The sequence below is a fragment of the Halyomorpha halys genome, unplaced genomic scaffold, assembly GCF_000696795.3.
Source record: "Halyomorpha halys isolate HHAL.00 unplaced genomic scaffold, Hhal_1.1 Scaffold390.1, whole genome shotgun sequence".
Classification (NCBI taxonomy): domain Eukaryota; kingdom Metazoa; phylum Arthropoda; class Insecta; order Hemiptera; family Pentatomidae; genus Halyomorpha; species Halyomorpha halys.
Window position 1 is genome coordinate 925,816 of NW_027112043.1, and position 17,483 is coordinate 943,298.

The following is a 17,483-nucleotide window of genomic DNA, read 5'->3' on the forward strand; positions in this document are numbered from 1 at the left end:
TTTTCATATGAAGGAAGATTAAGGATGTATGTTATCATTTTTATGTATTTCAACATACTAACGTACTAAGTAATAAACACTATCATTTTTGTTCTTAAATTCACTTCTTAGAGCATAAATTCCATACCAAACACCAGACCGTCATCGCCGCACCAAAACTATTAAAATATTCAGATTTGAACTTATTAGTAAGATCTAACTTTCCGGCCCGTCTGAAATCCCCTAATTAGAGAATCCTGAAATCTCCGCATTTAAAACTTTTAGTAATAATGAGCATTTTTTGGTGTACGACGAAGACATTACCAATTCTCAAGCAGATCATAACACCAAAAATAATTAGAGTAATTCTTTCTTACACGACCCATCCCCCATATCTCATAACAAGGATTATCTCACCTTTCATTACTATAAAAATCTTACACTAATAAATCATTTAGTAAACTGGATTTGGTGAATGACACAATTGTTCCTTTTTTAACTGGAATAATTTATTTCATATAATCAGCAACGACGTTTCGGGAAATATTCCCATCTATAGGTTGCTATAAAACCAAATTCAACAAAAACCTATAACATGTGCTTACAACACTACTAATATATCATATATACATCAAAACTATTCATAAACTATTTACCTGATAAAAATATTTTATATATAACGTATAATTATCTCCTATATTGTCATTATTGCTAATATTTAATAATATTATTGTCATTAATGAATAAAACCTTTTTACTATTAATATTCATAGATTTTTAGGAGAATAATTACCTTCCTGACGGTTATCTTCCATTATAATAACAACCATATAGACTATAGACACTTATCTCCTACCTCTATTACCACAAAGATGAACAATTAAACTAAAATTAACAATTTTTCAAAAACCATTTCTTTCTCTTTATTATATAAAACTATTTTCTTTTATAATTATAAACAATTTTTTTTATACAATAACAAACAAAAATGACTAAATTAATTCTAGATTATATAAAACCACATAAAAACTAAAAAGTTAATTTATTTATAATATCCATATAATGTGTGCCTAAAGTTTTTTTATTTGTTTTATAATTGATTGCTTTGTCAATGTTTTTTATAATATGTACTGATTCTATTATTTTTCTATTACTACTATTCTTAACTATATCTAATATTTCTGGATTATTGAAATCAAATTGATGTTTATATTTAATACTATGTTGTGCCAATGCTGTAATTTTTAATATTTCTACAATTGATCTTATGTTGATCAATTCTTGTTTTTAATTTTTTAGATGTTTCACCTATGTATATACCTTCACAAATCTGGCAATTTACTTTATAAAGAACATTTAATTTATCTTTAAAGTCAATTTTGTCTTTCTTATTATCCAGATAACTTCTCAATTTATTATTATTATATAATCCAAACTTCAAATTATGTTCATATTCTATCAATTTCATTTTAATTTTATCTGTTAATCCTGGAATATAGTTTAATTTAAAGTAATGGTAATTATTAATTTAGTAATAGAGAGCAGAGTAGTAGTTTATAAAAAATACTTATATCGAGCTAATTTTACAATGTTACGCGATACAATAAGTAATTGTTTTCAAAGAATTTGCTTTATATAAGTAAATTTTTTCAAAGACCTCGCTATTATAAAATATTTTCAAGTTAAGATAATAAAGTCCAACATGGGTATACCAAAGCATTAAATTTCAAAAGAACTGTTTTGAGATAGCTTGCTTAGTAACCAACATCATAGTCATATAATTATAAAACGGAATTAAATTGAATATTTTGGCTGGTCACCCTTAAAACATTTATGTAATCGTATTAATCGATTCGATAAACCTATATGTTTTCAAGGTAAGATAAGGGACCCTCCAATCGCGAGTTTTTAGAGGCGGGACGGGAAGGAAAGATTCCAATTAATTTTGTACATGGACCAATACTCGTTATAAGTGAAGGATTTAAACTCCTGTGAGTTAATCTTGCAGAATATAATGCCTTTGGACAGGAAACGTACTCCAATTTTCCTTTTAAAAAAATTTAAATCCATCGACAGTAAATACAAGTATGATAGGGTTAAGGCAGAGGTTCCCAATCTTTTTCGGTATGCGGCTTCCTGAATAATCGGATTTTTTTCCGCGGCGCCCTTAATATATCAGTTTTTTTTTTTCTAAATTATTGACTTTTTTGGAAAACTTTCCTTTTTAAAAGCGATTACCCATATATACCTGTTACCATATAACAGCGAAAAATTAATAACAGATACTTACTATTTTCCTTGGGATAATGTAAAATATCTAATTTCAACAGTTTCGGTAATATCCATCTTGAGACTGGACAATCACCATGTGGTTAGGTTAGTTCAAAAATAAAGTTAACACGAATTTTGTCAGCATACAACATTGTTGGCGCAAAAATTTGAGAATTCGAAATTCCAAGAAAATTTCCGAATAGTTTAATTGAATATTTCGTGGCACCTAAGGGCTAAGGGAATAATTCCAAAATTATTTAAATATTCCAAACCATAAGTGACGGCACCGCGGCGCACACTTTGGGAATCACTGGGTTAAGGTATTCAACAGGACTATAATAAATCATAAAATAAGGAAGGTGCTTCCTCAGCCATATTCTTGCTCACAAGACAAGAATATTGTCAGTAACGGCATAGGAACAAAAATCCTTGAAATAGTAATTAATCGATAAATCCTATATTATTCTATAATAACCAATTATTACACGAAACCCTTGGAGATTCAGAAAAATCTGCGTTTCAGAACCAACATCACGACAAGCAATTGAGATCTTCTATTTGGAGATCTGAACTTCGAACACCTCACTTATTTCTGGCCTGACTTCATATGCTTCACTTTTTCTTTCCTCCTAGAAGAGAAATGTACTGTTATCTAATCAAATTTCAGATCTTGCATGCAAAAACGCATTTTTGACCAGTGATATGTTTATGCAATAATTATCTTTGAAAGGCTGAAACGGTTTTTTCATCTCTTTTTTTATTTGTTTTGTAAGACCTACTGCAATGGTACTAAACTTTTTTTTCACTGGGGCCACAAACACGTGTTAGACATGGTATCGCAGGCCGCAAAACAAAAAAAAAAATAGGTTATGATTTCTTAGGTTACATCTTGAATTAAACAACTACGAACGGATTCATCGCGTATATTTTAAGATTTTTTTTTTCATTTCCTGACGTTTCAAGCACGTTGTGTTTCCAAATGTGTTCGTGGTCACAAGCAGTTGTTTAATTCAAATTATTTAAATGTTCCAAATTCAAAATTAATGAACTATTACTATTTACTGTAATGAAAAACATTTGGATCAAGTCCATTTATTGAAATGGTTTGGAATACAACACATCGCTAATCTATAAACTTGACATGCCGTATTTCCGAAAATACTAAAATGACGTGTTGCCGTGATACAATCAGAAGTGTGCTGTAAAATAAAAAATAAATGAATAAATTGCTCTATATTAAGGCAAATTACCATTTCAATAATAGCACCGCACAACGCGGCGCAGTAGTGTTGTGTAGGACCTGTTTACTCAGCGGGCTCTCAATTTTTCTAATGGGCGCGAAATTCAAAATGATTTAAAATAAAGTAACACCAGGGCCCTGTTTCATAATAAAGTACAAATTAATACTATTAGTCAAGTCGGTTCAACTTAATACAGTTACACTGACTTGTACAATAGTACTTTGACTTTAGTACTTTTTAACTCCTGTTAAAATCACCAATAGCCTTCCCTATTATGAAAAAAATAAGTATTAGTGTAATTACCACGTTGTTTCTATACTTGTATTGTGGGCCAATACTATTAGTTTTTATTATGAAACAGGACCTGATGGGCCAACCACAAAAGACCGACAGGCCGCAACTTGAGTATAGCTGATCTACTGTAACCAGTAGCCGAAAAATTAAAAATTTCCTAACCAGAGTTCTGAAGGACATTATTAAAAATTTCATAATTATCAAATTTCCCAACTTCTCGGCTTGTCAAATTATTGGAGAGATGACACCCCCTACAGTAGTAATATAGAATAAAATATATTTCTAGTATGCACCTTTTGCCTGACCTTATAATAGTATAATTTCATAGATTATACAAAATAGCATAATTTATTTTCCTGCCCCAAACCGTAACGGACTAACTAGAGAAACTTTCACTGACAAAGAAAACAGGCAGAAAAGCTTCCTTATTAATATTCATTAGAAAGGATATTAGGCATTATTCGCTATATAAAGTTAATGTTCCACATAATTCCTTTAACAATTAACAACATGAGCAACTTAATGCCCTGAATAGAAAACCTTTAATACCTCATGATCGAGTAAATGTATATAATAAATCTAAGCGGTGTTTCTAAATATGTTGTAATAATTAAAGACTTAATAAAAATAAAGCTGAATCCGTTCCAGAAAAACAGAGAAAGTATTTTGAATTACAAAATATTGTATTTTAACCGACAATAATTAAGTGAGATTTATATCATGAAAAAATTGTATTTGCATTTGTTTTGAATGAGACTTAATAATTTATTAAATGACAGCAACAACCAAACAGATTAATAACATAGGAAAAATATGTCCAAATAAACAAAAAAATTTGCACGTTATTAAAACTTTAATCATAACTTCGTCTTAATAGTACTAACTAAGATCGCATAGTCCACCCAAAATTGGGGGGGAGGGAGGGGCCAACGTCTAATAAAACCTATTTTCTTTGACAAACCAAAAATTGAAAAATGGGTTTCAGAGTTTGCCGAAATTTGAGTATTAGTCTAAAAACGACCCCATATATATATATATATATATATATATATATATATATATATATATTTATATTTTTCTAATCCCATCACCTACTTTCGATTTAGTATTTGCAAACTTATTTCCTTGAAAGACCAGTATTTTGAAAACCGCCCTGTTGTTTTGCTCCATAAATAAAGTTTCACCTGAGATTAATAAAAGATACGATTAATGAATATTGATAGGGTTCAGAATTAGGTGTAGGTTGATTAATATCATTAACGTTAGAACAATAAATTATTGTTGATTTCACATTTTTTTCAATACTGAAGCTTAAATTTAGTTCAGTTATAGATAGATAAAATTAAAAAAAACAAACTCTTATTCACAAAAAACTCCTATCGCCTGCTTTCTTACACGCTTATATTAATAAAATAAATATAAAACATCATCTTGTATTTACAATGACTGTATATTTCTCCTAAATAAATGTAAATACAATGCCAGTGTGAACAACTATTTTCATTTCAACCGGTACCTCTAGCTTAAAAACCTTTAACACCACCCCGATTTATCAACTCTGGCAATAAATAAAAAATTGAGTTTAATGAAGATTTCATTATTTCGGAATTCTATACCTTACCTGTTTATTTTTGTAATTAATTAGTTTAATTCTAAATGTATAGATCACGAATTGGTTACACGATACCTTTTGAGGATATTTGCTTTGGTAGAAAATCTTTGTCAACGCAGCCCTAATAATTTTTTTTTAATATTACAGAATCAAATATTTCTATTTTTGAGCCGATAATTTTACCACTGTAGATATTAGGACAGGTCATTCACTATTAGGGTAAGGTTCAACGTTCAATATGGTTATGTAAAAGTTGTTTGTTTTTGCAACCATGGCAACTTATATGATCCGCTCTTCTGTAGTCGAATACACTAATTGTATTGGAATGAAAATCATTCCAGTACAGTTATTTGATTATTTTGACCTTGCGAATTTAAAATACGTTTCTTTTAAAAATTGTTATAATCAAGATTCAAATCGAAATTCTGTAACACCAATGATGTTCGACGCGTAATTACCAATCGAGTAAATAAATAATAAATTGTCTTCGATAATTGGATTGTGAGTGGCCAAACTTGATTTTGTCACTCTCTACAACCTGAGTGTATGTTCATTATTTGTATGAAGAGAAAGGGTTGATTTGTTTCAAAGAGGAAATACTTTGGTGTGCATCATCTATATATAGATATATATATATAAATCATCATCCTTCAGGTAGCTGAAATTATGTTGTCCTATTATCCAAGGGTTCGTTGATAGGTGGTTTTTAAATACCATTTAAGATTTTACTATGAGAAGAAGGATTTTAGAATTATTTTTATTTGTTTTAATATCGGTCGTAAAACCTGTTTCTTCTAAAAGTTTTGTGTTATTTTATATATTTACTTGTTTTGGTGCCATGGGATACCGCATTAGGTTTAAACCAATCTATTGATATTATATGTATTATAAAGTACTCATATCATTTATAATCTCTATGTCATTAATTTTTAGATAATTTCCAAAATGGTGTATGGATCATTCTCCATTACTTGACTATTTGATCTTCACATTCCTTTTTCGCAAGCATTTGTAGTTAAAAAAAAAATTTGGTATAAATTTGTGGATATTTTTAGAAAGAATTGCATTAAATCGCACCAACCACATACTAATGAAAAAATATTACAACGCGAGGTTTGATAATACAACGATTATTTTAAGGTTTGGATGCGAAGTTCACCAGGTTTTGAATTGCAAAAATTAAGAACTGATAAATTTGAATCAAGTAAGAATTTTTCTCTAATACAATGGTATTTCCAAGTATCAGTGTTAGTTTTAGTTACATCTGGGATCGTAAAACTGAAAAATAAGTTTGTATGCAATGTTTGGAGAAAATAACTCACCGCCTCTTCCGGACGATTACTGTTTGTTAAAAACAGGAAAGAGCTTGATAAGGTTAGCTTGTAAATCCAACTATCAGGTAACATTGGGGTAGAAGATGGCTGTAGACCAACAGATGTTTTCCCCAGAAAATGTTACCTCACAAAAATTATTCGTCACGAATGTTACCTGTAATATATTTGACGTAGTTTAATTGAAGGTATGCATGTATAAGATATAAACCTAAGATTCAATATGGATTGCCAATAATTAATGATAATTTCACCAATTTGTCGAGATGGAAGCGTAAATTTGTTTCAAGGACAGGTTGATGGTTTTACTCCCAAATTTATTATTGGTCCACAGATACGACACTTACACACTTTAAATAACCCCTAAGGAAATATAAATTATTCCACTGTTTAAACAACCATAAAAATAGACAATTTTTCATGCTTTCATCCCTTATACTGACGTCTCAATGTGGGAACGAGATCTGCTTGGAAATTAAACCAAAGCAAATCGAGAGATTAAGGAACATAATGACCAGGCCATATAATAGGTTTACAGACATTTACTACAGCAGATTTTACATTATAGTCTTTTACATTAATTTTTATAAATATTAAAGTATGATTATAAAATAATACCCATGTTTGCTCCAATCGGACATCCTCTGATGTTACACCCAGATCGACACCTCATCCAACCGGCCTTGCATCTTTAATCTTGAAGAGATTCTCTTGTGCTATTATGTGAGAACCCAATGGCCAGTTCGATATCACTGTCCCAACTTTCGTATTTACTTTGTGTTCATCAAAGAGAAATTTTGTGTTTTAAATGATATTTAAAGTAACATTTTCCAAAACTTTCTGCAGCTTTTTACCCTTAACTTTCCATAATAACTTCACAACAAAAGAAACAACAATAAAGCCGTTAATTTTTAGCAAGATATTTAAGACGACTATTTTGAAAGCATGCAGACTAAAAAGTAATTGAAAAAAAAAATATCAGTAGTTGATTTCCAATGGTTATTCCATTCCTTTACACGGTAAATAATGTTAATTTAATAACTATTTATTAGAAGTGATGAGTAGATGATTTTATCGAATTGAAGTATTGCATATTCATCAGAATCTACAAGTGTCATCCAAAAAATAACACAATAATAATAAAAATAATTTCAGTCTTTTAATTAAAGCAAGGTTTCGACGAACCCAGTATAAGGTCAAGGTCGAACTGACACGTTAGATTTAATAAATAATAAACTACAAATTAATATTCTACTTTGTTTTTATTTTGTTCTTTCATTTAAGTCGCTTTGGTCAAGAACCTGATTAATATGTGATCAGTAAGTATTAGCATGAATAACAAATAAATTAAAAATTTCACTAATGAGTAAATAAAACAATATTTTAATATATTTAAAATTGACAAATACATTATAGTCAGTTTATATAATTCCTATTCTATGACTTTCCTAAGTCAAAAAATGTAGTCTTGAAAGATATATCATACTTTTTTAAATATCCGAAAAGAATATTTTTTAAACATAGGCATTAGGTCGATCAAATAAAAATAAGAATATATGCCAGCTTGTACAATATTTTTTTTAAAAATTCAACAGTGGAAAACAAGTTTTGTTTATTTAAAAATAAATAAATTTTAAATAACCAGAATGAACTGAAATAAGCAGACATAAAAACGATTTAATACATAATTACAATGTATAATCGATAACCCATAATTTTTGGACAAAAAATGGAAATTATTAAAACGTTTTAATTGTAATAAAAGTGATAGAATTTTTTTAAGTCAGAAATCCGAAAAGTAGGTGAAGAGTAAACGAACCAACAATTGCAGGAATAAGCAAACAGCTCAGCCTCAACAACAACCTGAACAAGCGGAAGTGTTTATAAAGCTGGATGGACATACTACTAACTTTTACTTTTATCACTTCTAAAGTAATGAAGTAAATCAGAATAAATTAAATGATTGCATGTTTAGATTTATACCTGAAAACCTACCAATAACCTACAGCTATCATTGTTTACAATATAAGATAAACGTTGATAATCATTCCGAATCGAGGGGAACAAATGTTTACTAAAAGAACCTTGCTCATTTTCAAGAGATCAACTTTTAATTTTTCATTGAAATAGACTCTTAACTATATCGTAAAAATGTATAGGGATATATAATTGTTCTATAAAACTCCACATGATAGAAAAAATTATCACAGAGATCTAGCCGTCAAGAAACAAAATTAAACAAATTCATTTTGTGAATTTGGAAAAAAATGAATTTCTTAAGAAATATGATAAAAAGAACAACTTATCCGAACAGAGAATTAAAAATTAAGAATTTTAACAAATTAAAATACGGATATACTTATTACTTCAATAACTAAGAAATATTATAGGACCGTTTATATAGTATCTCAAATGATAATAAATCTAGACTTTAAGTAAATCTTACGATATAATTTATTCTATGGTGATAAAATTGATAATTAGATCCAAGACAGTGATTAAAAGATTTGCTGACAGGAGATATCATAATTTATTCCCTCAAATACCAGTATCTTACAATAAACTTAACAATTCATGATCGATGCCAAGTTTAATAACTATAACCTTTAAGTTATAGTGCAAACAAAAGAAGAAAAAAGTGAGAATTTTTTTATTCCTATACATTTGACAGTATTAAAAATCAAAACTATCATAAAACATTACTTCAACAAATTCAAATACAACTGATTACTTTAATCAGAAATATCCAAAATTACTGATATTTGCTTTATATAGAACAGTTTTTTACACATGTAACACATTCTTCAAATCGTATGACATACAAAGATATTGTTTAATAAACCGATCCATTACTAACCTTGAATAAAGAAAATTATTCCAAGAAAATCATTCCAGCGCAAGCAATGTACGGAAAACTCAAACTGGCTAACAAATGACTGACACGAGTAACTAAACAGTTTACAAAAACTTGACAGCCCAACACCAACGAGTGCTGGTAGTAAACTGACCGCGTAAAGGGAACACAAGGTATAATCCTGTCAAGCCAGTGTACTTTAGCGCTACCTGGCGGCGCCCAGCTACTCCACTGGAACAGGTCCTCAACATTACAAAGTCAAGCATAAAAATAAACAATTCTTTAAAAATCAACAATCAACTGAAAATAATCATGCCTAGAACATCTGATGGTCAGTGAGGGAAAAGAGTTTTTGGGTAGATAAGTAATAAATAAATTTATTTCATTGGCGATTTTTCACTTTAATTAATAAATAAACTTCAAGGATATTTCAGAATGTAAAAAACTAATTTAAACTTATACAGAATGTGATAGAGAGAAATGCTTTATTTAACCAGTAATGCTTGCCAAATACATCAGGTTTACTGCAACACAGATCATACTTATCAATCCATTTTAGATATATTAACACTAACATGCAGCATTTAACAAAGATATAATCTTTTTTTTCCTAAGTAATTAAATATGTTTTTTTTTTGTTTTTTTTAACAAAGTTACATTAATTTTTTTTGTTCTTTTTTTTTTCTTTTCTCTCTCCTAGTTTGTTTTCCAACCATATCTATGTTATCCTCTCTAGTCCACTTTCTCATATCTTTCTTTTCTAGTTATCCACCACATATATTCAATTAATTATACAGGTTTAATTTCAATTTATATTATCATCCGATGTCACCACCCATGTAGGAACACATAAAATAAATTAATAAAAAGAAAATGTAGTTAAGAATAAATGAAAAATGTTGAAATAAATTTACAGAAAATAGCCAAAGTAAATTTTTATTTATGGTTGTTTTAATATCTAGAATTATTAAAATATACCAAGCAATTCTACTATATGTTTTTCTTTTTCAAACTACCAAGTCTGTTCTACATATTCTGTATCCTCAGTTTTCCCTTTATTTATAATAATCTCTATAAATTTAGAGTAAAGCAGATTATTCATTTTAAGAGGGAATTTATAAGAGAATGAATAAATGTTTTTTTATCAATGTATTCACCTTTAAGTGCCTTTTAAAATAAATCATATTCAAACCACTTTTTAAAACAATTATAAATTATAAATCATACTCTGGATTGTTTAAAAGAATTTTATCATATTTGATAATTATATTCCAAAATTTAAGAACTCCTTGAATGTAATATACTAATAGTATGCACAATGTAATATACTAATAGTATGCACAATGGAATATACTAATAGTATGCAAAATGGAATATACTAATAGTATGTACAATGGATTTTACTAATAGTATACACAATGTAATATACTAATAATATGCACAAATACAAAACTGAGGATAAGTAACTTTTAGGATTTAAAAAAAAATAATTTAGTAAGCGATATCATAAAATTGTAAAATCCAACTTGTTTTGTAATGATATAATTGTTTTTAAATTATAGTTTTGAACAAAACCGTTTTAAATCTTAAATTATGTCTAATTATGAAAAAAAGAAATTACAGTAAATCACACATTAACTTTGAAATGTGATTAATGTTTAGGTAATTATAATCTTAGTAACATCAAATTTTCAGATTGTGAGGAGAGTAAAGTAACTGGATTAGACAAACCCTACTCCCACTTTAAATTGCGAACCATTAAACTAATTTATTAACTCCTAATAGCCCCTAAATGTCATAAACAAAACTGATTACTCTTTAAATATTTATTTTACAAAAATACATACAAAATACAATATTCCTTGAGCACAAGAAATCAAAAATATATTAGAAACAAATATTTTAATCCAAGATAAAAAATTATAATTACACTTATAAACAAGTACAAAAATATTTTGATACATCTGATAAACTATTTCAAAAATATAATCAATCATTATCAAATCTTTTATAATAAAAAAATATTATACATTTAAAAAAAATAATCCATCTTTATACTTATGTTTGAGGTAATAATATAATAACAATCAATAATAGTAATGAATAATTGCTCAAATATTATAGTAATGATCTAGTTAAAACTTGTGTTTGAACTTAATATAAGTGGAATGGTATAGTAGTCACAGATTAATTTAAAGATTTCTTTGCAATATATGAAAACATTGATAGAGGAACTTATTTAATAATTTTGAGCAAAAAAGAGAAAATTCTAATATATTTACAATATACAGTAGAGCACCAGTAAATCAAACCAATTAGACTTTGAGTAAAGCATCAAAGAGCCTCTGCCTATATTGTTATAGCAATAGCATCAACAGTCATTACTTTCAAAAAAGTCTATGTAGCATCATTTGACCATTAATGGCGTAGCTAAAACAACACTTTCCCAAAAATCTACCCTTTGGGTCTCAATTATCATTAACCTAAATAATAATTAATTATAGTAAATTAAAACAAACTAAAGAAATATTATAATCAATGTAAGAAGTCTGTTAAACTTGAAAAGCCATAAAAGCTTCTGATATACTTTCTTTCAAATTATTGAGTGAAATAAACTTGAACCCAATGTCTATTCCAAAAATTTATTTGGCTGAACTTGTCTATTAACTAATAATTGAATTATCATTTTCTGTAAAATACTAATAAAAATTTTCATAAAACTCCTTCATTTTTTTAGCTGTCATTTCTTTTACAATTTCTATATTATTTAAAGTCACACCCTGCTTCCCTAATCACTAATAAATATGAGCATACATTTTTCAATGCTAATTTACAATTTATAAATAATTAATTATTACAGTGCAGATGTTTTTGAAACGTACAGTGAGTGAAATTCCAAATGTAGTCACTCACCAGTGATTTCTGCTGAAAAAAGTGTCAATAGCTGTTGCATTATCAAAACTACTGTCAGAACTGTCAAACTACCACTAACCCTAAAATACAGAGATTATCTTCTCTAAGCTAATTCCTCTACATAAACTTCCACAAGCACAAAATAAAATATGTTCCTAAATGAAAAAATACTTTCTATTTAAAAAATATATGTGATAAAATTGTTACAAATGTTAAGGAATACTAATAAGGCTTAAAAACCAAGAATTAAAGAATCAATAGATTCATTGGAAAACCTATTTTTTTGATAAAAGGATATTTACATATTAAATATTTCAATAAACAAAAATTTGTTTTTATATTATATCACCTCTATTAGAATCAGTATGAGAAAGAATTCATCTTGCCGATACACAAAACACAAATTCATTCACCGCAGCAAGTGTGGAAAATTTACATTTTTGTTTTTAATAGAGATTTCCAAAATAAGGGTTTTTTGGAGTGCTGCATACATATGAAGTTAGTTTTTCTTACAATAGCTTAAAAATTACTCCTTTAATAACATAGATCTATAAAAATAAATAATCAGCATTTTTTTTCACGTGGGAGTGAATTGGTTTGGACAGTTTCCTAGATCAACTCGTAACCTTAATTACTCATGAATACTATGACAAAATTGAAATATATAGTTGAGAAAAATTTTTATGTAATGGAAAAGTTCATTTTCAGTGTTCAGCACACAAAGAAACATAATGCGCAGCCAAAATTATCAAATCCAATTTCAAAATGTTGCATTTTGTAGACATGTGTTATTGATGCTCTAATACAATAAAATTAAATTATATGATACATATGAATTCATACCAAAATATTTGTTTATATATTGCTAGATTTGTTTTTAACAAAATAAATTTTTTATATAAAATTCCTGAGCACCCACAAAATTAACAATCACAGATAAATAGAATGTAATAGAACAAACATTTCTATATATAATAGAAAATAAAAAGTTTAATTCATTGAGAATCTTCTTTAAAATCGACAATTTCACCACTTAATTTAGAAATAATGTTGTCCCGTATTTCCTGCTCGACATCTTGTGAAATATTCTAATAAAAGAGACAAAAAAGATAATTATGATTTTCATTGTATAATTAAAATTATATTATATATACTTTATTATCATCAACATCAACAGAGAATCAGATACATACTTCTTTTGAAGAAATGCTCTTGGGAAGAAGCATTTGTATTTCCTTAATGATATTCTCATAAGACTCTTTATTTTCCTCCCAGCTTTTTATGAAGTCATCATAAAGTTGCTAAAAATAAAACAAGAAAGAAATCTTCATAAGCATTTTCCAACAGAGCAGGATTCATCAGTAATTAATGAATTTCAGCTAAACATTATTTGATACATAAATCACTAACATCACATTTATTTAAAAATATTTTAATGGAGGTATTATTCAAGGCAATATTTGTATATACACATAAAATAAATACAAACAAATAACTAAACATCCCTTTCATGTAGTATAAGACATTAAAACAGAGGTGTTAAACAGAAAAACTTATATTGCATTCAGGTGATGAAGAAATATCAACATTTATATTATAGGGTCAAAAGCTGTTTGAAATTTGTTTTACTAATCTTGTTGGCTGAAAGCTGTACGTAAAACATTTGTAATGTTTGAAGGCGAGAGGACATAAGTGAAGAACAAACATTTATCTTCCTACTCTTCTTAAATTTATAAAAGTATATGAGTTGTAAAAATTCCCCTTTAAAACTCAGTGGAGTCAGGTGATTTGTTTATGTAGGAAATTATTCTAAATTCTCTGTTGAGATAAATACATTACTGATGAAGCAATTATAACATCTTAAAAAGATTCTCCATTAACAGTAAATCAGTGAGCTCCAGCTGAAGTCATCACTATTTTTGTTGACTTTGAGAAAAAATATCTTAGGACAAAGGAAGCGGAATATTATTAAGAAAACATTTAATTTTCCTGTTGCAATAAAAATTTGTATTTTAGGGTTTCTCGAGGTTTGGAATAACGAATATAAATTTTGTTCTGGCCAAGAATACAACAAATCAACAAAAGATAACAAGGCTGTAATCCCACCAGGAAAGTTCGGGCGTCTAGCTTTTCTCGTTCTAATAGGATGTTTTCGTTTTTTCTTCTTTAGCTACCCATAAATTTGTTTAATATCTTGTATTTATACATTGTTTATGTTAACTTTTTTAATTATTGAGTATTTTTTCTTATATTCTTTCTTCGGTTTAGAGGATTCTTCTTTCTAAATGATATCAACACACAACTAGTTTCTTGGTTTTTACTTGACTTATTTATTCTTGTTCTTTAACATTTACTTTTCATGCAGTGTGACATTTACAAATTAACATCACCTTACATAAATAACATCTGTATTATCAACATCAAAATATTGTAAACTGTTTACAACTAAATTATTACTTCATAAAAATTTTTTGAGGTTAATAAACTTCCAATTGAATGTAATTTACATTAAATAATCATATTATAGTACAACGTTTCTATTACTCTCTATGGAGTTATTACAGAATAATGGTTCTCCTATGGAGAAGTGAAGAATGCACAAATAAGTAATGGTAGAAAAGTGAGAATAGTGTAAAGATGTGACATGATTTCCTATATGAAATTCAAATTATGAAGAATTATGCGGTTTAAAGTACATGATTATGGGACAGTGGTCCCGAAACATTGTACTATAATATGACAATTTAATATAAATTACATTCAATTGGAAGTTTATTAACCTCAAAAAATTTTTATGAATTGACTTACCAGACTTCCTAAAGAGAAAATCCAGAATAAATTATTACTGAGTTCACAGTTTATTATTGCTAACTATGAGAACTGTTTATTTGTTTTAAATAAACAAACTTTAAGGTACTTTGGGGAAAGATTTTTTTTTTTTAAATTCGTCATTTAAGGCCTGTCGGACTAGCTGATATTACATTTTAATTGTATATATAAATGCTGAGTTCGATCAAATGCATTGGAGAAAATCGGCTGTTGCATCAGCCAAAATGTTATCACACAGAGACCAATTAGCGAGATTATGTTATTTGGTAATATTTATTTTCTTCAAAAACTAGATTTTGAAAATCTGCACGATGACAATATTTTCATCTACCTATATATTCCATAAATATATAACTGCAAGTAAACATTGTACAAAATATAAGAACGTTGAAAGCAGAAATATATGAATACAAAAATATGAAGGATATGGTTGCGATCAAAAAGGAACAAAATATTTAACAGCTATTTATTATATATGCCAACGTTTTGCCCTATTCCGCAGAGTTAAAAAGTTACAAAAAAAATAAAAATATGTTGACAATGTAGGATAAAAACATAGAAAAAAGTAAATATAGGGATAAAACTATGTAAATATAAGTGAAAAATGATATAAAAATGAACAAAAAGAAACATAAATATGATATAAACTAATAAGTATATGTAAAAAATAAATAACTTAAACTACTAGATTTAAAATGAACAGTAGACACAATAATATGTTAAAATAGAAAAGTAGATAACAGATAAATAAAAACAAAAATTGTTACACACTAAAAAACGGAAAATTAAGGAAGTAATATGAGAATAAATGAAGGTCGAGAAGGAATAAACAGAAAATAAAAACAATAATAATACGTAAATAAATAACAAATCAGAACCACCCACCTGACCTGCTTAGTAACAGGGTGAGTGACAGATATGTTACAGAGTGGTGGAATGGTGGGGAGATCACCGTTACAAACAGTTTACATATAAATGAAAAAGATATTCAAATATAAAAATATGATAATAATAGTAATTATATAATATAAGAACATACATATAAATAAAATGATAGAATAGATAACTTTTTTTAAATTAGTTTTAGTCTATCTTTTTTTTAATTAAAGACATACCATTAGAAAATACAGTTAAGATAATATAATAAAGATAATATCAATATTTTAAACCCTAACTTAGTTTACTTTTTTGTATCTTTTTATCCTACATTTTCTACACATTTTTAATCGTTTTGTATCTTTTTTAGTCCCAATGAAGCCTTGTAGAGTGGGTCGAAACGTCGGCAAATAAGTAGTTGATAACTATTTTTTGTTCCTTTTTGACTACACCTCCAACCATCTCCTTCATATTTTGATAATTCCGGTCAATCATTTATATATATAAAATAAATAAAAAAATTAAATATTTTTATATAAACAACTCACTTCAGCGCCTTCATATCTCAATATTGATATAATGCTTATTTTCTGTTTCTTTATAGTCCAATATCCCAGTTGCTTCAGTTTTCCAGCAAAAACAACAGGTATTGATCTCTCTTCAGCTAAAGTTTTAATCTCATTTAGTGGTAATCCTGAAGGTAAATCTGAAATTAAATATATAAGTGATATATGTGAAATTATACATTTTATATTTTATTACAAAATTAAAGAACTGCCCATTTTTCCCTTGTAAATGCAAAACATGAAGATGACTAAATCAATCTTTACCAACTTTGAAATACATTATCTACATATTTCCTGCAAAGTTTAGCAATAATGTGATATATTGTTGGTAATTTATTTTTCCGAGCATTTCCATATTGTAGTAAGGGCAAAATTTGACTGTCAGGACAGGGATCCTGTTTCATAATAAAGTACAAACTAATACTATTGATTTAACTTAATACAATTACACTGACTTGTACAATAGTAAATTGTACTAGAGTACTTTTTAACCTAATCCTGTAGATATGAAGGGATATGTAGCACTGGGGGGGTAACCAGCCGCGGGCCCTATGAAAGGATTAGGATAGGAAAAGGAGGAGAAATTGTGAGAAAATAATAAAGAAGTAAAAGACAATAAACATTTCCAAGAATATTGAATTAAAAGTAATGTTCGACTATGAACATAGCTAGCCTCTGCCTCCTGAGATGTTTTTAAAGAAGCGAGATTTAACACTG

At 27.8% G+C, this 17,483-nt stretch overlaps 2 protein-coding genes across 2 annotated transcripts in view; both read right to left on the minus strand.

Annotated features, from left to right (window-relative positions):
* Positions 1 to 9,825, minus strand: part of LOC106682144 (uncharacterized) — a gene marked incomplete in the record, with an annotated part of 198,135 nt that extends 188,310 nt beyond the window's left edge. The window contains 2 exon segments of the mRNA XM_067049953.1: positions 6,720 to 6,885; positions 9,586 to 9,825.
* Positions 9,826 to 13,465: 3,640 nt separating this feature from the next.
* Positions 13,466 to 17,483, minus strand: part of Sbp2 (SECIS-binding protein 2) — a 12,597-nt gene continuing 8,579 nt past the window's right edge. Inside the window, exons 5-7 of the mRNA XM_014422828.2 lie at positions 16,749 to 16,906; positions 13,689 to 13,796; positions 13,466 to 13,583 (exon numbers count right to left, since the gene is read on the minus strand). Of these exons, the coding sequence (XP_014278314.1) occupies positions 13,491 to 13,583; positions 13,689 to 13,796; positions 16,749 to 16,906 (359 nt within the window). The 3' untranslated portion in view covers positions 13,466 to 13,490. The remainder of the gene's footprint in view (positions 13,584 to 13,688; positions 13,797 to 16,748; positions 16,907 to 17,483) is intronic.